The following is a 27,168-nucleotide window of genomic DNA, read 5'->3' on the forward strand; positions in this document are numbered from 1 at the left end:
TATAATAAACAACATAAACTGATGAACAAAATAAAACCAGAGTCATAAAAACATTGAACAGACTATCCAAACTATGAGGGAAGTCATGGGGTGACAGAGTAAGAGATCAACCAAAGCACTTATATGCATGCAAATGAGCATAACTAATGAATATAGACAATGTGTGTGGGGGTGAGGGCATGTGCTGGGGGGTGGGGGTGGCGAGGGAGAGGTCAATGGGGGAAAAAGGAGACTTAAGTAATAATTTATCCAATAAAGAATTTAAATTAATAAAAAAGAAATAAAAGTTTGAGTTTTGTAATCTCAAAATCCTAGGGGGAAATTCCAGCTCTTTCACCAAGTATGTGATCTTGAACAAGTCACTTAACTGCTCTGATATTAAATTTCCATCTCAAAATTAGTTTAATCTTACAGGGGTATTGTAAGGATAAAAGATGATGAAATGATTGAACCAGAGAAAAATCACTGTGCACAGAACCAGACAAGTTGGTTTCCATAGTTAGTACTATTATAGTAGCATTAGCTGTGCGGCCATGGCTATTTAGGATGTTTGAGCCCTAGAAAGGACAACCCTGGGATCAGTGATAATAGCGGTATTGGTGGTTGTGGCAATGATGATGCTATCCTATCTCATAGAGTTGTATTGAGGATGAAATAGTTAATTCTTATAAACAGTGCATTGGCATATAGAAGGTGTCTAGAAGTGTGATGGCTATAATTATTCAAGCACATTGCTCAGGTGCAGTATATTTGCCTCTTTTCTTTCTGTACTATATGATATATGAAAATGGTTTTGGAGAAATCTAGAATGACCTTTACAATCTTCAGATATCCTAGATAATTTCCATGTATTACAAGATACTTAAATTTTTTTTCTTGAAAATCTAGAAATATATATTTTTTAATAGACAATATATGCAGAAAAGAAATCACTCTTGAAACTGGGTAATGCAGGTGGCAGAACTGTAGGTTGGTTTCCATATAAATCATTACATTTTACTACCCTTTTTCCCTTATCACTCACTCAGGTTATTGTGGAACCTTAGTTAAGGATCAGGCAGTGTATTAGGGGTTGTCCTAGTAGATATTGGGTGCCAAATTCCACAGGGTAACAAAGAATAGAAATTTAGTTTATTTGTTGTTGTTTTTTTTTTTTTAAATATATTTTATTGATTTTGTACAGAGAGGAAGGGAGAGAGATAGAGAGTTAGAAACATCGATGAGAGAGAGTCATCAATCAGCTGCCTCTTGCACACCCCCTACTGGGGATATGCCCGCAACCAAGGTACATGCCCTTGACTGGAATCGAACCCGGGACCTTTCAGTCTCCAAGCCGACGCTCTATCCATTGAGCCAAACCGGTTTCGGCGTTTATTTGGTTTTTATAAGGCATACCCAAGTGCCACCCTACTTCATTCCTCTGTCCCACTTTTGGCAGCATATTTGGAGATGTCAATTAGATCATTTTGAGACCTTTTCCTTTTTTGGTCCTCATTATTGAAGTGGATGGATGAGTCACAAAGAAAGCCATTTGTTAGAGTTTTCGACTGATTTTACAGATGTTATTGTGTAAGCATCTATGGTATTCTACCCCACTCATCAGCAAAATGGAGAGGTTGATAGCAGCTCTGAGATGGTGTCAAAAGCAAACCATTTAAACATAACATTCTTGATAACATAATTGTGGCAAAGGATCTAGCTGTTTGTGAAACACTTGATGGGATGGAAAACCAGAATGAATAGTTTACAAGTGGGGAAGCTATCTCTTTTCATTTACGTCAGTCTCTGTGGTTTTTTGTTGTTGTTTTTTAACTTCTAGGAATGATCCATGACCTTGTCTACACTGCTGCTATATTTTCTTCACCTGGCCCTACAGGGTTTGTCAGCACTCTGATTGATGAGTTTTGGCCCGGCTGCCATTTGCGGAATATGGAACAATGCAGCATGTTGTAATGGGAGTGCAGAATACTGGCTTCCACTCCCAGTTCTGCCACTCTCTAGTTGGGGGACTTTGGGCAAATATCTTCCCTTCCTAAGCCTGGTTTCTTTTCACCTGGCTATATAACTGGATTGCTGTGACACTCACATGAGGATAATGCATTGTGTGAAAGTGCTTTACAGTGCATATTCACTGTGCACATGAAAAGTTATCTCTGGTAGTAGTATTTTACAATCAAGTAACTGCAAAAAGAGTGTATGTGTGTGTGCATGCATCTCATTAGACAGCATCAGGGCAACTTGATATTCTTGGATACAGAGCATGTGTTTGCACAGGTGCATATATGTGTGTGTTATCATAATATTATCTTCAGTCACAAAACTGGTATCATTTTAACTTTGGTTCCTCACTTATTAACGTAAATGTTTTCCACCAACATTATTTACTTCACTCCCAGTTACTGTTCAAAATGTAGAGAATTTAGAAATAAGCCATTGGTTGATAACAGCAGGGATATTTGTTAGAGGATATAAAGCAAGTTTCCAATTATCAAAGAGATTGATAATCATGAAAGTTCATGGATGAACCTCTAACAGAAACAGACCCAAATATCAGTTCTCTTTTTTTCAATTCAATATGGCAAAATGGATATTTTTTGAGCAGGATGTTGTTTGTATCACATGCCACTGAAATCAACCTTATAGAGATCTTACATGATGGTATAAGTTCCTTTCAGTCATGGATCCTTCTGCTTCCCCAAAGGGAGCATGTTATAGGCATAGTGACACAATCTGGCTAAAGGCCCTGAGCTGAGGATGGAACTTGCTTACAGAATGTTACATCGACATGTGCAGTATAACAAGACCTAACTCAGTGACAGTATTCAAATCTAATATTTTTCCTGACATAAACCAAAATGACAGAGACCATTGTCACCTCCATTGTGGTTGTCCACTTTGGCTTAACATCAGGGCAAGATAACACCTGACTTCAAATCAGTAGGACTATCTCCAAAGTGCCCATAAATCAATCTCTCTCTCTCTCTCTCTCTCTCTCTCTCTCTCTCTCTCTCTCTCTCTCTCTCTCTCTCTGTCTCTCTCTCTCTTTTCAGTTTAAGACCATACCCTCCGAGTCTGTCCTGTTCTGGCTTTGTTACTGTGGCCCTTTGGGCAACTCACTCAGTGTGGCTGAATTTCAGTTTCTGTTACTGTAGAATATAATAGAAGTGATTACTGTGAGCTTGTTGTAAATAGAGAAAGGTCCTAGCACATAGTAGGCATTCAATAAATATGAGTTTGTTGAGGTATCTAAACTTCCCTAATTGTGAGTTCCTTGAGGGGACGATGTGTGGTGTTTCACCCTGGCTTACCATAGTGCCTTGCTTAAAGCCTTACAAACAATAGGGGCATAATTAACTTTTGTTGAAAGAAATGAAAGTGTGAATGAATGAATGAATATAAACATGGATGCAAATCAGGTAGAAGAAATACTTGATTTTCCCTGAGAGAAAAAGACATGTGCTTCTAATTACAAAGGTGTCTCAAAATCTACAGCATCTTGGGCACATGAAGAACAACACAAGAAATGAAATCTGATCTTCCAAGATTTATGCTACCTGAACAAAAACATCTATGTTTTCAGCCTTTATAATGAAAGTGGAAATCCACAGCTCCCATTGAAGGAGCCCGTTTTCAATCTTGGCACCTGTCAAATACCAGCAGTTTCAGTGCTTCTTGTTGTGAACATTCCAAACGCCAATATTGCTTGTTGTCACATTAGCCGATATACAATACTCAAAATAAAACCTCTTGATGTCTAATTACTTTTCTTAAGAACATCATGCTGATTCATTTCAAACTGTGAATTACCTTTAATTCACTGCTTGAACAGACTGCCAAATTTTGTTTTCTCTGCTTCCAGGTGGCTGTCCCTGATGTGATGGAGAACTTTCAAAAGTATATTAAGTCCTTAGGAAAAGTTGGCAAGCTCTGAGATGCCAGGCAGATTAAAAGCTAGAATTGGCTCACGTCTCAGTTTGAAAATCAGAATGGCTGCAACCAGTGAAAATCACCGAGATTGCCCATTTATCAAGAGAATTTCGTCTTGCTTTGATAAACCAAAATGATGAGTACTGCCAGAAACTGGTCATTGTCAACAACCTTCATTGCTTTGAAAGGTCAGAGCTAGTTCGCTCACTGCTTAGTTGAAACATTGTGAGCTAAAGCAGCCTCCACCTCTGTTTGTCTTATGTAAATTTCTGTTATTGGAGTTTCCTGCCCAAGGGCTATGGGTGTATCCCATAGTCTCAATAAAAGGGATAGCAAGGCCAGAGCAGCGCTTAGTCCTCCCAATGAGAAGGAAAACCCCTATTTTGTAAAAAACTGCCTTTTGGAATTTTCTGCTGTTTTTCTTAGATGGCCTCTTATTATAAAAAATGTTTGCTTTCTAGCCTGCTTTAGCCTGATTGAATAACGAGAAGATAAACTTAGCTGTCTGACCTTGTAGGCCAGAGACTAGATATGCCCATACTCTCAATGCCATGCCAGGCGCATTTTTAATTGGATAGAATTGTGTTGTTTTCAAGGCCAGCAGAGAGATAACTACTAAGTGCAGATAGGGCTGGCTCTTTAATAAAAAGGGAAGTTCTCCTTGTAGCCTTGCTTAGAATTTGAATTCATTTTCTCTAAGCCCACCTCAGTGAATAAAGTGAATCTCTCCAAACTCTCCTGCATTGTTTGATTGTTTGAGAACTCTGTAACACCACTAGTGGTGGGCTCCTGCCTGGCCCTCATTATTCCCAAATTAATACTTTTCTAGTCTCTTTTCATTTGTGTGCAGCCTTTTCCAGAACCCAAACCCTGAACCAGAACCCTGAACCATGTGGGACGAGAAAGGGGTTCCCACAGAGTACTATTTCTACATTCCAACTACTAAATCATGTATTCTGATTAAGAAATAATCTGATTAAGAAAATAACAGTAATTTCCCCCCTGCCTCATTACACAGTCACATTGCAACCAAAATTGCATCTAAGTAGCAGATCAAATATCTATTTAGGGAAGAGTATGTGAAATTGCTAGAGATGTGGATTATAACTCTGCAGTAAGACATTATAGTTTTCAAATCTCAAATCAGAGTCATAAAAGAGTCTTAAAGGAAACACTTTGGATGATGATAATTTTTATAAAAGTACTAGAATCCTGGTGCATGAAATTCATGCACAGGAAGGGGCATCCCCTCAACCAAGCCTGTATCCTCTCACAATCTGGGACCACTGGCTCCTAACTGCTCACCTGCCTGCCTGCTTGATCACCTTTAACTGCCCCCTTGATGGCCTGGTCATCCCAAACTGCCCCCCATCAGTCTGGTAGTCCCTAACTGCCCCCCTGTAGGCCTGGTCTCCCCATGCAGCCTGCTGTTCAGTCATTTTGTAGTCCCTCACTAATCCCCCTGCCAGCCTGGTCACCCCACACATCCTGTTTGGTCATCCGTTTGTTTGTTTCTGTTGTGATGGTTGCTTAGGATTTTATATATTGTATATAAATGGTCAAGATTGTAATGAATGTGAAGAACTTTTTTGAAGGTAAAAATTTTCAAAATTCATCTAGGAAATAATGTGAGGCTTGTTATTGGTTATAACAAACTGGAAAACATTCTCATAATCTTTCTATTCTCAATGGTAATGAAATCTTCAGACAACATAGAGAAAAGTTTATAAATAACGCTTTATTTGAAAAAAATTTTGACTTGATTTTGTATCATCTAAAACAAAGAGGTATAAATTCTTATGGGACTCCTTTCTACCAACTTCATCTCTACAAATCCATTTGAAGGTTGTCTCCATTTTTAAAAGGTTAAATGGGGTATAGCAAATCTCTGAATTCATCAGATCCCATGAGGAAAGGCAGCTTGGTGGGAAGAGAGATGGCTTTGAGACTATACAGCTTTCAGCCTGCTTTCAAGTTTCCCTATCAGAGAGCAATGTACCTTACTTGGTCCTTCTGTGTTCTCATAGCCAAAATGTCCTTTCAAGATAAATGTGTATGGTTAGTTGGTCTTCCCACTGGACAATGCACATTTCATGTGGAGGGGTTGTATTCTAGCTTCCACTTTCTCATCTGTAAAATGGAAATCATTTGGAGTCCCTCCAGGATGGTTTGCAAGTGTAATAGGGTGAGGCATATAAAAGTACCTGGCATGGACCTCGGGCATAGCCTGGCACATGTGCTTAATAGAACAATGATTATTATATGAGACTTCTGGCATTCCTGTAGTAGTAGTATTCCTTTCCTCCTAACTAGTTCCAAATATTTGTTCATGTAGTGAGCATACTCATCACCCACAAGTAAACTAAAGCTGGATACAACTAGTCTGTTTCCATTAGATCTTTCATCAATTCTCTGGGTCAATGATTGGGATGTTTTCAAACCTGTTGCTAATACCATAAGTGGAGGAACTGGTTTTATGGCAATAAAAGAACATACACCTTTATATTGGGCATTTATGGAAACTCTAGACCACATGTGTCAAACACAAGGCCCGTGGGCCAAATCCGTCCCGCCAGGCCTTGCAATGTGGCCCGCACCGCGCTGTCATCACTGCACTCCGCTGCGTTTCCATCACAATGACAGTTTATGACTGTTCAGTAAACCATTCGGCCCGCGATTTAGGCTGGATTTTAGATTTTGGCCCCTTCTCTGATTGAGTTCGACACCCCTACTCTAGACATTCTCAACAACATGGTTTAAAACAGGATTTGCTTGATTAAAAGGGTTTATGGATGGTTTCCAACTGGTCAGAGACCAGAAGCTAATAACCAAGTCTAACTAAAGAACTGGTTATTTGGGGCAGCCATCTTTTTAATAGCACTCACAAAATTAACTGAAATAAAGGGTTGACTAGATGGATACCTTTGAGTTCATGGATGTTGTCTGAAAATGTGTCTCAGGGCCATCAAATATATTTTATCTGTTCTTATTTAAGGCTAGAGGCCCGGTGCATGAAATTCGTGCACTCAGAGGGAGGGGATCCTTCAGCCAAGATTGCTAGAAGGCACAGGTCATGCCAAGGGACCTCACTGGTGCATGATTGGGGCTGGGAGGGATGCAAGAGGTTGGCCTGTCAGGGAGAGACCACAGGAGGGCTCCAGGGCATGTCTGGCCCATTTCACTCAGTCCCAATCAGCCAGAACTCAGCAGCAAGTTAACCTACCAGTCAGAGTTTCTGCCCCCCTGGTGGTCAATGCACGTCATAGTGAATGGTCAACCTGTCAACTTTCTGCCCTCTGGTGATCAGTGCACGTCACAGTAAGCAGTTGAGTAGCCTTAGCATATCATTAGCATAGTATGCTTTGATTGGTTGAATGGATGACCAGATGACTGGGCACTTAGCATATTAGGCTTTCATTATATAGGATGACTCATAAAATTTCTAACTAGGTGATGTATTTTTATAAAGGCACTGTATTGATGTGATATTATCAACTAGATGAAGCAATCCAACTCAAGAAATTCAAGTTCTTTGGTTTTGGTTTAAGTTTTATCCTCCATTATTCCTTAATGGCATCATTAAAAAACTGGAAAGTAATACAATAGCTGATGTGTCCATTTAATCCCTGAATCTTATAACTGAAATACATGGCTCTTTTAGAATCAGAACAGGCATGGTATTAATATATAAATATACAGTTCTACAGTCTGGGAAATATAATTTGACCTTCATAAGCCCATTCTCCACAGAGACCTTTTTGTGTACAGAGACCTTTTTATAAGGAGGCTAAGGACTCAGATTTGGAAAGCCTGGCTGGATAAGGCCTGTTCCAAGATTATAATACAGCACAGACTTATATAAACTGAGGAAATAAAAATTTGTTAGCTCTTCTTTCCTATAAAAATTGTTAAAAGTCAAAGTTAAATGCACTGTTGTGTTGTTACGTTTAATTACTAAAGAGTATGACTATCTACACTTGAATTCTGACAAGCGTTAGTATGTGTACCTGCATGTGTATACTCATGCAAATTAATTTACTTAAATTTATCTTAATGGGCTATATATTTATATTTTGAAATAAAAATAAATTCCCCTGTGATTTAAACCCACATGTTCTGAATACTAGGTCAGTGCTTTTCCTCCAATACCATATATGTTCAAACCCAGGTCTTGAAATTCCCCGGTCCAATGCTTTTGCTCATGGGCAGTAAGAATCCCAGTTGGACTAGATAGGATGCTAATCCATGAATGGACACCTCACTCCATAAAAATGTACTGTGTGTTGATGGAGTACACTGAACATAAGAAAGACCCAGTTCTCCAAAAGACCCAGAGAGAGTAGTGGCTGTAAAGAACACAGAGTAAGCATCGCTGGTTCCTAGTTGCACTCAGGGAAATTTTGGCCAGTGTTTTCAGACCTGGTACCCACACCTTCAGTGCTGATAAACAATCCAGGCTCAAATGTAAGACCTGCAATTTTATAACGAGTGAAAAGAAGCAAAGATGAGAGGAAATAATAAAATACACCAGTAATTAAGGAATTTTATTTTATAAGAATCAACTCTCTCTCTACTGCAGTGCTTGCTAATTCAGTGGTAGGAGTATATCCAGGATATTTGCTGATTATGGGAAGGTTTTTCTCCTGTAGCAGGGCCTACTTAGGGTTGCTTCCAAGCAAACTCCAGCCATCAACAATCGGTCTACACTCACAATGTTGTTCGTTGCCAAATAGAAAATATTACAGGATGGCTTAAATAGCACACTGTATTAAAATATGGGAAAATGAGTAATAGCTAAGCTGAAAAAAACTGGTAATCTAAAAGTCAAAATAATTCTTATAATAATTTTTATCTATTCCATACCCTACAATACAAAAAGTACTTACTTCAGTTGAAATTTGATGCACAATACTTGGACTTTAGACCAGGCAGTTAAACAGAGAGCAAGCAGCTCATTGATAAAATAGACTCAGTGTCTTCTAGTGTTATTGATGCTTCCTATAGAAAACCACTTAACTATTGAATGCAGTATATACCCTGTGCTATAAAGTGCTATTCTCTGGAAATACAGCCTCAAACTATAAACCATAATTCATGACTTTATTTCTGTTAGTCACAAACTATTGAATTAATGGCATTTCAGGGTCAATATGGAAATCAACATATTTCAAAATGGGAGCCTAATACTCTTGCTATAGATCATTTTATAATGGGAAAATATTTTTATATTTTTTATGTTTAGAAATCTGCATTGAGCCAACAAATCTCAAGTGCACACACATACGTGTGTGTGTGTGTGTGTGTGTGTGTAAATTTTATTGATTTTAGTGGGAATGAGGCAAAGTAGGAGGATAAAATCTGTTGCTTATTAGCATAACAAGGGGGAGGGCAATTAAAAATGTGATTAAGGCAAAATGAACACAATTAAAGATGATTTTGATGTCTATGTTTCTATATAATTTGGTCTTTAAGTCAGGATAATGTGTTTGTTTGTTTTTATCCCCCCTTACTTTTTTCTAACTTCTTTAAATGGAGAATTCTTGGTTGTTAAAACTGAACTTTGAATTATAGGGCACAGTATAGAAGGCCAGAAAACAAAATAAGAGGATGGGTGATGGGGTTAAGGCTTTGTGTCCTTTGCTGCTAAACAGAACAAAGAACATGGAAATGGTATTGACTTTCTCTGAGTCTCAGTCTATTTGGAAATCATTCCAAATTGTTTTATGCAATTATTTGTGATCTTCCAAAAGGTGAGCTAGTTATTTCAAGTGTGCTGTTAGGCCACTGGAACATCATAAATTATTTCATTTTGAAAAATTTCAAGTATGTGACTATTATTCATATTGAAAAATCGACTCCTATTTTTGATTATTAGGAATAAAAGGAGTGGTGAAAAAATAGTCTTGGACAAATGGATGTTACAAAATCTACATCTGAGAAAACTGGTTTCTCCATATCCCTCCTTCAGTTAACATTAATAAAAAATGAAGACAGTACTGAGTGAATTTCAGGGCTTTGGCTTTTGAATTTTAACCTATTACTGTGTAATCTCTTCCTGACTGTCTTAGTTTGGCTTTAACATACAGTCTTCATATGATCTACAAATGGTGAATTCTATAGATGAATGGCCATAGCAATCCACTCAATATGTCATGAGTAATCATGGCTGCTTAGAGGTGTCCTTTCTCCATCATTAGTGGTGGCTGAATATTGCATATACTTTCTATAGCTGAAATTATACAATGCTCAAACAACCAGTCAATAGTCATGGTTGTTTTCATGACCCAAGTATTTACCCAGCCTGTGTCTATATCATTAAGGGTCTAGGAGTGATATCACTCATTTTTATTGTTACTTGCTATAAATCTCATTCTCACCTCTAACCAAACACCATATTATTATGAGCTAAGGTTCATATTTTCAAGGAGCAGAAGAGAGGAAAAAATTCACTTAGCACTGAGGCACCATTTCATTGCCAAATGTCCCTGAAGAAGCTTATTTTGGAAACACAAGTACTCACGACTTGAGCAATACTGACTTTGTAGAAGCTCTGCTGGTTGGGTCGTTCCACTCTGAAAAGAAAGGGCAAATATAATTACTATCCATGTTTTCTACTGTCAAGTGATTATTCTGAATTAAATTTGTCTTCAAGCGTTCAGCCCTTCCAGTTATACTTTTTCAGAGCATCCTTACATTAATAAAAGATGAAAAAAGAAACAAATTAGATATATCACAATATGACTTTTGTTATTGTTACTTTGTATTTCAATGACATTAGGTGGAAAAGAGAAGAGGGAGAGGGAGGTGAGGGCATGATATTTGGACAAAGAATTTTTTTAGAAAAACACCTACTTTGTAAGGTAAATCCTGGAGGAGTCAGATGTTGAGATTCCTATAAGGAAGAACACATACAATTCAAACATTAGTTAAATGAATCAAAGGTAACAAAAGACATATCCCTTATTGATGAAGATATAACTTGAATAATGTTTTAAATAGGAAACCACTGTTCACAATTCCATTAATTAGGCATCTGTCTATAGTTCTACTTGAAGGATAAACATTTAACAGGCAAATCTGCTTCAACATTATCATAACTGTCATTTTCTCAGAATTATATTATGATAGCCTGGTATCTATTGGAAATCTGTGTAACAAATGACCTCCATGTGTGAAATTCAAGTGTATAATTTCTCACTGAGCTAGGCAATGATGCTTCTAAGGAAGCAAAGAGGACTTAGTTTAGACAAATAATCATAATTTTGTAGCAGTATAAATAAGATTATAATTAATAGATTTTCTACTTGTTCCATTTTATAGAAACAGCTCCAATTTTCTACCTTAACCGTGACACATATGCAATAGATGTACCTCATTTTCATGAGAGAAGTGTTATTAACACTTCATTACAAATTTGTGAAATATAGGAAGCAATTTAAAATATGGTCGTGTAGCACATTATTAAATGGGTTTAAATTTGACTTGAAAGTCTTCCTACACATAATTCACTGATTTTGACAAATCAGTATTTGCACACATCAGGCTTTCTGGGAGTGTGGCACACCTGTTTGGACCCTGAAAAAACTTGCAGGCCAAAGCACTACAAAGATGTTCAGGACACACACAGCCCCTCATGGTAGTAAAGAAAATATCAACTAAATAGCAAATATTCCAAAACTGGAGACAATGAATTCCAGTAAATAAAAGAATAAGTTATAGCAATCAGTACTGCAATTAATATACTCTTTAACTCTAATCTTGCCATACTATATAGTAAAAATAGATTTACAGTATACTTACTATTTAAGTGACTAAGAATAACATCGTGCTTTAATAAAAAGTGAACTTTTCAGACTACTTAGCATGATTCTATTGCCCAAGAGGCTTATTTTCTGGCAAAATCAGCACTCCAGGAGAAACCAAGATGGTGGCATAGGTAAACACCTAAACTGCTGCCTTGCACAACAATTTCAAAACTACAACTAAAAGGCAAAATGGACATCATCCAGAACCACAGAAAGGCTGGATGAGTGGAAATCTTAGAACTAGAAAGAAAGATAAAATCTCACTGAGTCTCAGAGCAGCTGCAGGAGGTAGAGGAATTGAGGCATGCACACATGGAGAGGACTGCCAACTGAGTGTGTGGCTGGCTTTCTCAAGCCGGAGGGAGACAAACTGCCGACTGTGCTGAACTCCAGGTCCAGGCAAGACTCTGGGGACCCAGACTCATACAGGGTGAAACTGGAATGTCAGGAAAGAGAAAATCACACTGAGACTCAGAGGAGCTGCGGAAGGCAGTGGTACTGAGGCACACATGTGGAGAGGGCGGGCAACTGAGTACATGGATGGCTTTCTCAAGCGGGAGGGAGAGAAAAGCTCCCAACTGCACTGACCTTCAGTTCCGGATGAGACTCTGGGGACCCAGACTCATTCAGGGAGGAACTGGGCTGTCTGGCAGTGGGTGGAACCCAATGACCACTTTCCTCTCAGAGGTGATTGCAGTGATTACCACCAGACACTGAGACACAGGGGCTTATTAGGGCAGAGCTGATGGGAAACCAATGCTTTCTTCTCCGTCCTGAGCCTCTGCCCCATCCAAGATGAACACAGAGGCTTTTGCAAGTCTTCTCCCATAGGATATTTCCAGCACAGAATTTATCCCAGCATAGACACAGCTGATGCTCACAGCCAATTGGCCTGAAGGTCAATTCCTCCCAGTGATACCAACAACAATCAAGGATTAACTATAAGACTGTGTAGACAGCCCACAAAGAGGTGCACCAAGAGTGTCCACCTCAGGTAACTGGAGAGGCTGAGCCACTGGGCCCTATAGGAGACCTAGCACACAAAGCCACTCTATCAACTCAGGGAAGCAGAGAAAATGTGGAGACAAAGAAACAGATCACAAATGAAAGAAATGGAGGAAAACAAATAACTAGATATAGAGTTCAAACCATGGTTATAAGGTTTTTTAAGAATTTTCTAGAAAACGCTAATAAATTTAGGGAGATCCTTGAGGATATGAAAAAGGACCAACTAGAAATTAAGGATACACTGACTGAAATAAAAAAAAATATTATACAGAGATCTAACAGCTGACTAGAGGATCTCAAGAATCAAGTCAAAGATTTGAAATACAAAGAAGCAAAAAATACACAACCAGAAAAGAAAAAAGAAAAAAGAATCCAAAAATATGAAGATAGTGTAAGGAGCCTCTGGGCCAACCTCAAGCGTAACAACATCAGAATTATGAGGGTGCCAGAACAAGAGAGAGAGCAAGTTACTGAAAACCTATTTGAAGAAATAATGACCAAAAACTTCCCCCACCTGATGAAAGAAATAGACTTACAAGTCCAGGAAGCACACAGAACCCTAAACAAAAGGAATCCGAAGAGAACCACACCAAGTTACATCAAAATTAGAATGCCAAGAGCAAAGACAAAGATAGAATATTAAAAGCAGCAAGAGAAAAACAGTTACCTATAAGGGCGCACCCATAAGACTGTCAGAAAATTTCTCAACATAAACTATGCAGGCCTGATGGGAGAGGCAAGAAATATTCAAAGTGATGAATAGTAAGAACCTACAACCAAGATTACTCTACCCAACGAAGCTATCATTCAGAATGGAAGGTCAGATAAAGAGCTTCACAGATAAAAAGCTAAAGGAGTCCATCACCACCAAACCAAAATTACATGAAATGCTGAAAGGCATTTTTTTAAGAGGAAGAAGAAGAAAAAATGTTAAGATAAAAATTATGAATAACAAATACATATCTATCAACAAGTGAATCTAAAAATCAAGTCAATAAAAAATCTGATGAACAGAATAAACTGGTGAATATAATAGAATCAGAGGCATAGAAAGGGAGTGAACTGACACTTCTCAGGAAAAAGGGGTTTTTGTGCATGTGGGAAGAGCCTGGACAAAAATTGTACACCTATGGATGAGGACAGTGGCAGGGAAAAGGCAGATGCTGGGGTGGTAACTGGGTAGAGGGGAGATATGGGCAAAAAAAGAGGAATAATTGTGGTAATCTGAACAATACAGATTTATTAAATTAAAAATATCAGCACTCCAGAAGAGTACCATGAAATGTCCATAAAGTATTGAAAAGGCCTCTCAACCGACGAGTTGTGCTTTTGAAGTTTCTGTACCTTTGCTGATAGAAAATTGACTTTTGATAAAGAACTCTAACAAGCTTGGCTATTTGATTCCCACTACTTAGCAAATCATGGATGACGAGAAAGCAGAAACACTTTTAGAGGCACAATCACTATAAACACTGAGACATGAAAACTGCCAGCACAGAAAGCCAAAGAAAATGACACAGAAAATTCAGAACTTAAAGAGCATAAGAATATATGGTCTTTTAATATAGATCTAAGAATTCATATCCATCATAATAGCTCCTAAGGGCACAATTATAGCAGAGTATAACATTATAGAAGAGTACAATAACTAGTGCTCATAATAATGTCTAAGTTATCAAGAAAGAGTAAAGCATGTTCAGTATAATTTTTATAAGAAGTCATAAAAATACTAATTACATTTCAAAATGATACCTATTACATAATATGAAAAGACTAAAGGCCCAGATGCACAAAATTCATGCACAGGGGTGGGGAGGGTCCCTTAGCCCAGCCTGCACCCTCTCTAGTCTGGGACCCCTAAATGGGCAGTCTGACATCCCTCTCACAATCTAGGACTGCTGGCTCCCAACTGCTCACCTGCCTGCCTTCCTGATTGCCCCTAACCACTTCTGCCTGCCAACCTGATCACCCGCAAACCACTGCCCTGCCAGCCTCATTGATGTCTAACTGCTCCCCTGCCAGCCTGTTTGCCCCAAACTTCCCTTCTTTGCCAGCCTGCTCTCCCCTAACTGCCCTCCCTTGCAGACTTGATCACCCGAAACTGCCCTCCCTTGCAGTCCTGGTCCCTCCCAACTGCCGTCTCTTGCTGGCCATCTTGTGATGGCCATCTTCTATCCACATGGGGGCAGGATCTTTGACCACATGGGGGCAGCTATCTTGATCTTGTGTGTTGGAGTGATGGTCAATCTGCATATTATGCTTTTATTAGATAGGATAGAGGCCTGGTGCATGGGTGTGGGCCACCTGGTTTGCCCTGAAGGGTGGGGGTTCCCTTAGGGCATGGGGTGGCCTGGGCGAGGGGCCAGGGGTGGTTTTCAGGCCAGCGGTGCCCCCCAGCAAGCTAAGAAGAGGCCCTGGAATCTGGAATTTATTTACATTCTATTTAAACTTTGTAGCCTGGAGCAGAGCCAAGCCTCTTGCTCACTCCGGCTGCCACCATTTCTGTTTTGTTTTATGTATCTTTTACAATTGAAACTTTGTAGCCTGGCAAGGAGGCCTAGGCTGGCCAGGGCAGGTGGAAAGCTTGGCTTCCTCCATTGCCAGAGGCAACCCTAGCCTGCTGTCTCCAGCTCCTGGTTGCCACCATTTTTCTTGGGATTTACCTTCTATAATTGAAACTTTGTAGCCTTAAGTGGAGTCCTGGGCCAACCAGAATGTGCAGAAAGCTTGGCTTCCTCCATTGCTTGGGAAACCCAAGCCTCCCTCCTGCTCTCTCCATGGCTGCAGTCAGCTTGGTTTGGTTAATTTGCATAACCACTCTTGATTGGCTGGTGGGTGTATCAGAGTGATGTTTAATTTGCATATTATTCTTTTATTAGATAGGGTAATCTTTAGTAATCCAAGAATTTCAATTATCCAGAACACCTCATTCTCCAGATGGACAAATAAATGAGTGGTTAACCATTTATATGTTTTAACTTTATATCAATAATTCTACCAGTTATGGTTTTAAAAGGATTTCATTACAATTGTATAGGACAAGTTTGATCTTGTATATGTTTAGGAATCAAATGAAAAGTTCCAAAGTCAAATAAACCAAGTTTCTGACTAGAGTTAAACATGCAGCCAGTGCTTTTTATTGGTCCCAGAAATCTGGACAGAATTTTTAATCTTCATCCAAGTATTTTACACATTAGACTCAATCAGTTGTGCAGGGCAGCAGGGCAATAATGCATGAAACAAATTGGAGACTTATATTAGGTATTTACTAAATTTGAGTCACTGGTATTATGCATTCTTGACACAGTTTTTAATGTTAAGCTAGCTAAGACTTTTCAAAACCATAATTCCAAATGAATGAAATACTTTTGGATATTATCCAACTTACTTTATATAGATATCTAATCCCAATTAGAAATAGCTTGGTGATGGAAAGCATCTACATTGTTCATGCAATATTTTATATCACTCATTATTTCATATCATTCATATTGCTCATAATTCATATTCCTTTTTGTTTGAAAATCTTAACCATTTAAAAATCTAAAAACCGCTGAAACTGGTTTGGCTCAGTGGTAGAGCATTGGTCTGCGGACTGAAAGGTCCCAGGTTTGATTCCGGTCAGGGGCATGTAAATTGGTTGTGGGCACATCCCCGGTAGGGGGTGTGCAAGAGGCAGCTGGTCGATGTTTCTCTCTCATCGACGTTTCTAGCTCTCTAATGCTCTCCTTTCCTCTCTGAAAAAAATCAATAAAATATATTTAAAAAAATAAAAATCCAAAAACCCATGGGCTACAGTTTGCAAACCTCTGTTTAGGGAATGTTTACTTCCATGAAGCCTTTACAGAACTTCCCCTGAGGACATTATAGGTCCCTCAATTCTGCTTAGCAATGCATTTTTTTCCTTGGAGTTTTTCCATTTTCTAAGAAAAACATGCTATTTTCAATTTAAGATGGATACGTAAACTTAAGTTGAGAATTTTCAACTGCATCTGTTTTTATAAGTTTACTGAATCATGGATTATTTGAGCTGAAAAATCCATTGGGATTATATAGTACACACACACACACACACACACACACACACACACACACACAGTACAAATGGGGAAATGGAGGCTCAGAAGTACTTGAACAGGACCACATAGCCAGGAAATGGCAGAGGCAGGGTTAAAAGTAACCAGGTTCACAGCTCTTAAGATAGCACCCTGTCTACTGTGCAAGCTCTGTCATGGGTACAAGAAAAAATAGATGCTTTCTTAGAGGGTGTGTCACCAAGTTCTGGTTCAAACACTGAAGAAAGGGAGATCAGCCAAGTTACCTGTATTTACTGGAGACACCCAATGTTTTGGAAAATGGAATTTTGAACTGGGGCGCCTTAAAATCTGTGAGATAACAAACAAACAAAACACCCAAAAAACAAAAACACACTGTTGGCAAAACACCTGGATCTAAAGACTGGTTTCCTTATTTAATAGCTAGGTAATTCTGAACACATTACTTTACTCTTTGCCTCAATTTCCTCCTCTGTCAACTGGGGATAGTCAAATTATTAATCTCTTTCAATTGTAGTGACTAGAGTTCTTTGATATATATATTAAGTTTCTAGAATGAGGTGAGGAACATCATAGCATAATGTGTGTTTTTGATGTTATAATTGTTATTTTAAATGTACTTTTATTTCACACCAACATTTTGACAGGGATCAAGCTAAACAAAAGAGTGGGTGTATGGTCATCCTGGTCTCACCATTTTATCCTACTTCTTTCTACATTCATCATAGGGTTGATGATAGCACAGATAATTGTCAAAGAAAGCAAATCATGCCTGATTCCAAATTTTACACTTACTATAGAAGCCATTTAAATAGGCAGTTCTATTGTATACACTTATGAATGTCAAAATTGTTGATTTGTACAAACTATCTCCAAAATTGGACAATAGGACTGAAAATACTGCAATTGCTTGGCTTCAATGTCTAAAAGGGTTATATTAATTCCTTAGATGGGGTGCTAGGGAGAATGTATCAGGCCCAGGGCAGTCTAAAGACGGAGAGTGAGAATACAGGAGGAAATAACACATAACCAGAGGTTGATGTTCACTTAGTTCTGATGCCTTTCAAAGATAAGAAGGGATCAATGCAGTTTAAGCTAATGTTATTTTAAAAAATCATGATCTTAAAAATTAAGGGATCTGATTTATTCTTCCAAATATAAAGTCCAAACTATTTGGCTAGCATTCAAGGCCTTTCACAGAGATGTATTTATCTGCCCAGTGTATTCATCTTTCTCTATCCCCTATCACACAAACACTGATCCAGCCACTTGAGACATCATATAAATATGGATCATACCATGATCCCTAATCTTGTCATGCAGTTGCCCATTCTGTTCTTCTACATGGAGTGTTCTTCTCTTTAGCTCTACTGCATGTGTCAAAATCATAAGCATATTCTAAATGCAGCCACCTCTGTGAGCACTTCTTCAGTGCCCCAAGGAATGTTAAATACTTTTCTGAGCCTTTTATTCTTTATGAAGACACTTTTTATACTATTTTGTCATTTAGCTGATAACATATTTAGGGCTTTTATTCATCCCTAACATTAGTTTAGTGTACATCATCAGTAAATGGTTTCTGAGCAGACTGATAAATATTTAATTGGATAACAAGAAAGAAGCGAGGAAGGAAGGTATTTTTTCTCTTTTAAAGTTTGCTTTTAGAATAGCTATGTCTACTTACTAGTAGGCATTTTATTTTTATTGTTCCAATTTTAAAGTTTTATTTAAGACATCACATTTTCCACTTTACAATACAGGGCTTAAAAAGTGCAATATTTCCTTTCCCTGTGCACATAGTCCATATTCAGGTACCAAGAATGCTCAATTATTTATTATACTAGAGGTTGGGTGCAAATTAATGAAATCAGGGGTTCCCCAGCCTGGAATGCATCCTCTCACAGTCTGGGAGCCCTTGGGGGATATCCAAGTGATGGCGTAGGCCCACTCCCCTCTACAGTAGGACATCCTCAGCGCTATTGCAGAGGCAGGAGAAGCTCCCGCCACCTCCACTGCACTCATCAGCCCTGAGTCCAGCTTCTGGCTATGGGAGTGCACTTACCAAGATGGGGCAGCTCCTGAGTTGAGTGCCTGCCGCCTGGTGGTCAGTGCACGTCATAGCGACCAGTCATTCTACTGTTTGGTAGATTTGCATATTAGCCTTTTATTATATAGGATAGCAGCTCAACTTTTAAAACTGCCATGAACTTAAACATAAGATGGGAAACAATAAAAATATTAGAGGAATCAACAGGCAGCAAAATCTCAGACATATGCTGAAGCAATTTCTTAACATATACAGCTCCTAAGGCATGAAAACTAAAGAGAAAATAAACAAATGGGACTACATCAAAATAAAAGGATTTTGCACAAATAAACCATTAACAAAACAACAAGAAAGCCCACTGCATAGGATAACATATTTGCCAATGTTATCACAGATAAGGGTTTAATCTTCAACATTTAGAGGAAACTCATACAACTTAACAAAAGGAAGATAAATAACCCAATCAAAAAATGGGCAAAGGACCTATTAATAAATAGAAACTTTTTGAAAGAAGATATAGGAAAGGCCAAGAGACATATGAAAACATGCTCAAAGTCACTAATCATCTGAGAGTTGCGAATCAAAATAACAATGCGGTACCATCTCACACCAGTGAGAATGGTTATCATCAACAAATAAACAAAAAAAGTGCTGGAGAGGATGCGGAGCAAAAGGAACTCTCTTGCACTGCTGGTGGTGGGAATGCAGACTGGTGTTGCTACTGTGGAATACAGTATGGTGTTTCCTCAACTTCCATTTGACCCAGCAATCACACTTCTAGGAATATAACCCAAGACATCAGAAACACCAATCAGAAAGGATATATGCACCCCTATGTTCATAGCAGCACAATTTACGATAGCTAAGATTTGGAAACAGCTTAATGCCCATCAGCAGATGAATGGATTAGACAAATGTGGTGCATCTACACAATGGAATACTATGCTGCAGAAAAAAAGGAATTTTTACCATTTGCACAGCATGGATGGAACTAGAGAGTATTATATTAAGTGAAATAAGCCACTCAGTGAAAGATAAATGTCTTATGATCTCACTAATTTGTGGAATAGAATGAATAACATAAACTGATGAAATAAAATAGAACCAGAGTCATAGAAGCATCAAACACACTGTCCAACCTACGAGGTAAGGTGGGCGGTTAGGGAGTAAGAGATGCATGCATATGAGCATAACCAATGGACATAGATGAGGGGGCATGTGCTGGGGGTGGAGGCAGCTGGGGAGTAGTCAATGGGGAAAAAAGGAGACTTAGGTAATACTTTAAACAATAAATAATTTAAAGTAAAAATGATATTTATTATGACATCTCAAAGGGCAAGAGAGTGCCTATATTTTATGAAATTAGAAAATCAAGTCTATTTTTATTTTTAAAAAATCCAATTGGAAGATTGACATCATCAAAATAAGATAATGAAGGAAGGAAGGTAGATATCTGACCTGCCCTAGAATGGAAAATGTGTTCTGCTCAGAGTTTTCAGGGGTATGCATGGAAGTGAGAAGAATAGACAAGGGAAGTGTCATCTCCTGATGAGGAAAAACAAAGAACTTTATTTTCAGGCACTTAGAAAATTAAAAACTTTCTTGGGACTAAATATAATAAGCCCTTTATAAATACTTACTGACTTAATTGGCCTAGCTTTTTTTTCAGAGTTACATAAGTCATTTGGTCCATTTCCCTACTCCATGCTGTTGCTTCAAGCCTATCTGCAATACAAAGGGCCATCTAACATCCAGTGACAAGGAGTTCACTACTGTTTGAAACAGCTTGTCTCATGTTGAGACAGCTTGATTAGATGATTCTTCCTGGTTGTGAGCTACACCCTTGATTCACCAGAGCTTCTAACTATGGATCATACTTCGGAACTACAAAGAACATATCTCCTCTTCTTTCTCATGACAAGCCTTCATCTGTTGAAAGACATCAATTCTATCCACCGGTGTTGTCTTTTTTCTAGGCTGAGATATCCGTGGTTTGTTCATTTATTTATTGGGAATGTCCAACTTTTCACCTTTTCTTCTAATGCTTGCGCTCTGCATGCACTATTCTAGGTATTCCCAGGAAGGGCTTTCGATTGTATGGGGCTCTTCTAACTCATTGTATTCTATTTTAGGTGTGATTTGCCAGCTCAGGGGAGGGCAGTACTATCACCATCTTCATTCTGGATAATCTGATAGTCATGACTCTGGACATAGCCTAACAGTTAGTGACAAGATTACACTACATGGCATTAATTTTTCCATGCAAAGATGAGAAAGCTGAAGAGAATTCTTTGCCATTTGTAAAGATGGTTACTATGTGATTGGTAGCTCTGTTACACCAAGACATATACACTGTGTATTTGTGAGTTCAAGTCTCAAAGTAGGAAAACTACCTAAGGCTCCCTCCCACTCTCTGTTATCAGAAGGGGCACCTTCTCAGTTCTTTAAAACACTTAGTTTGAGAAGAGGTGCTGCATACTCAAAACCTGATTGAGTCATAGGGCTTGTGGCCAACAAGCTTTACCTGAAGAATAAGAACAATTAAATCACATGTTTAACATCCTAGCACCAGAGAGATGACAAAGTTTGTGAAGCAGGACAGTGCCAGCATGTGATGGATTCATCAAACATTTTTATATGTAAACGTTAAACATAAAATCATTGTAATGATAGAAATACATGAGAGCTTTGGGGAGGGGTACAAGAGATGAAGGTTTATGAAAGGCTTTGTTATTGTTATTGTTTTTGTTAATCCTTACCCAAAGATATTTTTTCCATTGCTTTTTAAAGAGAGAGTGGAAGGGAGTTGGAGAGATGCAGAGAGAGAAACACCGATGTGAGAGAGAGACATTACCTCCCTCCCCCAACCAGGGTCACCTAAGGTACATGTCTTTGACTGTAATTGAACGTGACCCTTCAGGTCCCAGGTCAACACTCTAACCACAGAGCAAAACCAGGTAGGGCTATGGAAGGCCTTTTTAATGACTCAAATTACATAATATTTTCCTCAGTCTTTATGGATAACATAATTAGTCATTGCAAAAGTAACATTAATAAAAAACCTCAAGTAGCACTAAAACATGATTTTTTCTTCTATAATTATCCAGTTCAAAAAGAAGCTATGAAGTATGAAGGGCTATATTGCAAGGAAATACTTCACAGATTCATTCACAGTAGCACCACTGAAGCATAATTTGTATGATTAAAAGTAGTGCTGATTTAGATTGGATTTTACTTAGCATTATTTAAAAGGTGGCAGTAAGTACATTAAAAATAAAAACAAAATTTGGAGGGTATGCTTAACCTACTGAAGAGATAGAATATTTCCAAGTGTGTTTTTTTTTTTTGAGATGTGCATTTGTATGCAGTTGATAACATTCTTGACAAATATTACTCATGAATTTCCTCAAAACAGTCCAAAAGTAAATCTATGAGACAATAGTTTGAAGCTGAATTCTGATTATTCTGTCTCTAAAACATTCAATGATTTTTTTTTATTTTTAGACTTTTTTTATTTTCTTTTTGATTAAGGCATTACATGTGTGCCCTTATCCTCTCATTGGCCCCACCACAACTCTGTTCATACCCTAACCACCATGGTGTCTGTGTTCATTGGTTAGGCTTATATGCATGCATACAAGTCCTTTGGTTGATCTCTTTCCATTACCCCTCCCCCCCAACACACACACACACACACACACACACCTTCCCTCTGAGTTTGATGGTCTATTCGAAGTTTCTCTTTCTCTGGATCTGTTTTTGTTCATCAGTTTGTGTTGTTCATTATTATTCCACAAATGAGTGACATCATGTGATATTTATCTTTCTTCAATTGATTTAATTTTGCTCCGCATAATGCTCCTGTTTAAGGCTGGTGTTCTCCAAAGTTAGTCCTATCATTTAATCAACAAAGGACAAGTGTTGGCGAGAATGCGGAGAAAAAAAGGAGCCCTTGTGCACTGCTGGTGGGAATGCAGACTGGTGCAGCCATTGTGGAGAACAGTATGGAGTTTCCTCAAAAAACTAAAAATGGAACTCCCATTTGACCCAGTAATCCCACTCCTATGAATATACCCTAAGAAACTAGAAACACCAATCAGAAAGGATATATGTACCCATGTTCATAGCAGCACAATTTACAATAGCTAAGATTTGGAAACAGCCTGGGTGCCCATCAGCAGATGACTGGATCAGAAAACTATGGTAAATCTACACAATGGAATTCTATGCTGTCATAAAAGAAGGAATTCTTACCATTTGCAGCAAGCTGGATGGAACTGGAGAACATTATGTTAAGTAAAATAAGCCAGTCAATGAAAGAAAAAAACCACATGATATTTGTGGATAATAAAGAACACTATAAACTGATGAACAAAAAGATAGATACAGAGGCAGTAAAGTATCAAACAGACTGTCAAATTAGAGTGAGAAGGTTAGGGAGAGGAGGGGGAGATAAAGATCAATTGAAGGACTTGTATGCATGCATATAAACATAACCAATGGCCGCAAAACACTGGGGGGTGAGGGCATGTATGGAAGTGGGTGGGGGAGCAATGGTAAAATATGTACACATATAATACCTTAATAAAAAATGGAGAGAAAAAAAAGATTTTGAAAAGCTGTAAAAAAATGTCCTATAATTTAAAAGATACAGCTCCAGTTTTAGTTTTTGAACCTTGATCCTACTTCTAGGAATATATCTCAAGAAACCAGAAAAACCACTCCAAAAGGGTATATGCACCCCTATGCTCATAGCAGCACAATTTACCATAGCTAAGATTTGGAAACAGCTTAAGTGCCCATTAGCATATGAGTGGATTAAAAACAAAAAACAAAACTGTGGTATCTCCACACAATGGAATACTATGCTTCAGTAAAAGGAAGGAATTCTTGCCATTTTCAACAGCATGGATGAACCTGGAGAGTGTTATGTTAAGCAAAATAAGCCAGTCAGAGAAAGATAAATATCACATGATCTCACTTATTTGTGGAATATAATGAACAACATAAACTGATGAATAAAAACAGATCCAGAGACAGAGAAGCATCAATCAGATCATCAAACCTCAGAGGGAAAGTAGAAAAGAGTGGGGGTAGGGATCAACCAAAGAACTTGTATGCCTGCATATAAGCCTAATCAATGGACACAGACAACAGGGGGTTGAGAGCCTGAATTGGGGGGGGGGGGGGGTTGGGGATAATGAGAGGATAAGGACACATATATAACACCTTAATCAATAAAGAAAAATAAATAAATAAAACACTCCACCCCAAAAAATGAAAGATATAGGTCCTGTTTATCCAGAGTCAACCAAAGAACAGTAAGCACCAGCTTGGGATGGAAGTGCTGTCTCTTTTCAGCAACTAGGGAGAATGCCTTATTAATGAGAGGCTTAGTTATACCCCTTTTCACTATTGGCTTTAGAGGTGTAATCTGGTTTGATTAAAAAGTGTTACAGACCTCTGATGAATGAATTCACTTCTCAAAGGTGTACCTTCTCTCTTGGTTCTTTTGCATTTACTCTGAGGTATAATACATTCTGATTATCTTGAATTACTATAAGAGTGTACTGACCTGTCGTTCAATCCACATTGAATTGCATACACTTTTACATTTCCAATTATAATTGATTCTCTCTATTTGAAAATGTGAGATTTCATGAAACAGCAAGCTGATTCCATGGAACCATGATGCATTTGATTAAGGTAGGGAGGATACAGTTTAAAGGAATATAATTTCCTGAAAAGTATCTTTAGTGAGGAACAGTAGAGAAATCTTTTCAATTCCCTAAATTAGAGTTGTAAAGAGCAGAAACCTCACAGCAGATTCTCCATTTTATCCTTTTTATTTATACTTGGAGTTTATTAATTCATTTTTATGTTCTTGCTATTCACAAGATAAAAACACCCATGTACCCTTATCTAACCTAATCCTTTATCTGTCCATGGCTTTTACATCAGGCTCCAGTGATGAGTACCGTCCTCAATATCAAGCATCGCTTCTCCCTTAACAACAAATCTACACACACACACACACACACACACACACACACACACACACACTTGATTGTTCCAAAACTCCGTTTCTAAGTTCCACCGATCCTTTCCAAGACAGACACAAAAGAGGAATTAATATCCCACTGGACACAATGTTTTGTGGGCTCCAAGACATGGGGCCACTTGCACATAGCCTCACCCACATTAGTCATAAGTGAATACTGGTGACAAAATGAAGACAAATCTAGTGTAGTGGAAAGAGTATGCCCTTTAGAATTAGGGCATACTCTTTCCACTACACTAGATTTGTCTTCATTTTGTAAGGTTGACTAACATGGTTAATAGAGAAAGGACTAAGTAATAACGTTTTATTTTTCAGTATTTGACAGAGAATAAGCACACAAGCAATAGAGTATTCCACATAATTTCTAACAACGGTAAAAACTTTGCATTAATGTTATCTGAAGATTCCATAGTCAAACCCAGAAAAATCAGAAAGGGTCCATTTTGACCAGTAATTCACCTCCATATTATAAATACTATGGCTCATGGCTAGGACACTGTTAAATTCAAAACAATTTGTGGGTAGACCTGCTTTGCCTAACTTAGAAACAGAAGCTGGGTACCCCATACACTGAATGACAGAACACAGTGTGAATTCCAGATTCTGCTAATCTCAAATGCATCCCATCCTCATCTAACACAGAACCGTCTAAATGTCTTTTATTTCACGTAACTAGCATGTTATCCCAAATCTTGCCTTATTCAACTTTGCATCTTCAGTGCCTAGTACATAGTAACTGGTTAACATGAGATATTATTAGTCTCTGAAGTTACTATGTGTGAAATGAGGATGATGATGATGATGATGCTAGATTTACCAAATGATTACAGTGAACCAGGCACTTATTTCCACACTCCATCTTTTTGTACCACTAATTAAAAAGGTAGGGATTAGCATCATACTTGTTTGACAGATGAAGAAACAGAGATACAAAGAGGTGAAGTGACTTGTTCAAGGCTACACAGTTAGCAAATGGCAGTCTCTTGGTGAATATCCTGCATTTTATTCTACTAACTTGGACTGAGTAGCCATCATATACCAGTCACTGGGATCTATAAATGATTAAAGGTCAAGATTCTTTCTGGGAAGAGCTCACTCTGCTTAACATGCTAACTACTTGGGGAGAGCAATATGTAAAGGTGTCAGGGAGGAATTCTTTTGTGATAAATTTTAAAAAAGGCTTCAGAGTGAAGGCAAGATGAGCAGTGTTTGTGATGTACTGTGTATGTATGTGTGTGTACTCCTTACATTATACCTGATACATTGTAGATGTGTAAATGATACATGTTTAGAATAAATAAATCCATACCATAAATACTACGGTCCTCATCCCAAAGAGTTCAAAGAGAAAATATAATTATAGGGATTTTTCAATTAACCATTTTAATGAATATAAATGGTGGTAGAATCTCACTTATTTCATTGCTATTGCTGATGTTGTTGTAATCAGAGGGATTACCAAAGGTCCCTGGCCTAAGAGTGAGGAGAGTTTTTACTGCTGTCTGAATTCTGCTAAAAGTTACCCAAGTGATTTAGGTCAGGTTGCTTCGCCCTCTCTGAGGCTTCAGTTTTTCTACCTGTAGTATGTGTCCTTTGGCTAAGATGGCCTCTACAGATTCTCCTATCCAGTAATAGTAAATCTCTGCTTCTACCTCTTCAGGCATACCTCAGGGGAAACTGAGCTAATGACTGTGCAAAGGTTTTAGAAACCATATAGCATGGAATATGTACAAAGCTCATTGCTGCCAGCCCCACAAACACAGTGACAGCGTTGCCACCATAAGCCTGCATGCATCTGCTTAGCCAACAGGCACCTTAGACTCTGTCCAGAGCTCAAGATTGAGGAGCTCAGTCCCGTTCCCCCTTATATCTGCTGAAGTGTCAATAATGTAAAAACTGAAATTTTACAAGTATTTACAAATTCCTGTGATTAGCGATAATAAGTGAGAACAGTTGAGTGGTTCTAAAATACAAATATGGTATTACACAGTGGTCAAGTGTCAACCCATGAACCAAGAGGTCACCAGGCTTGATCCCCACATTAGGCGATCAATGATATTTATGAGAAGATGCAAAGCTGAATATGGAACAGCAGTTTCTGTTTTGTTTTACATGACATATAAATATGGTTGACCAAATTGGCTAAGGAAATTCACCATACTCCCAGAGGAGTATGGGAACAGTCTGTTCTCTCACAGTGAGACAGCTAATAGCCCAATTTGTCTGATTGTTTGTTCAGCTCTTGGAAAGTCCAACAACAGTGGA

At 38.3% G+C, this 27,168-nt stretch overlaps 1 protein-coding gene across 1 annotated transcript in view; it reads right to left on the reverse strand.

Annotated features, from left to right (window-relative positions):
• AFF2 (AF4/FMR2 family member 2) overlaps positions 1-27,168 on the reverse strand; it is a gene marked incomplete at its 5' end in the record, with an annotated part of 359,224 nt that overhangs the window by 148,934 nt on the left and 183,122 nt on the right. Inside the window, 3 exons of the mRNA XM_036443509.2 lie at positions 10,466-10,499; positions 10,780-10,819; positions 20,301-20,387. Of these exons, the coding sequence (XP_036299402.2) occupies positions 10,466-10,499; positions 10,780-10,819; positions 20,301-20,387 (161 nt within the window). The remainder of the gene's footprint in view (positions 1-10,465; positions 10,500-10,779; positions 10,820-20,300; positions 20,388-27,168) is intronic.

This window comes from Pipistrellus kuhlii, unplaced genomic scaffold (genome assembly GCF_014108245.1).
Source record: "Pipistrellus kuhlii isolate mPipKuh1 unplaced genomic scaffold, mPipKuh1.p scaffold_m20_p_19, whole genome shotgun sequence".
In the NCBI taxonomy this organism is placed as follows: Eukaryota; Metazoa; Chordata; class Mammalia; order Chiroptera; family Vespertilionidae; genus Pipistrellus; species Pipistrellus kuhlii.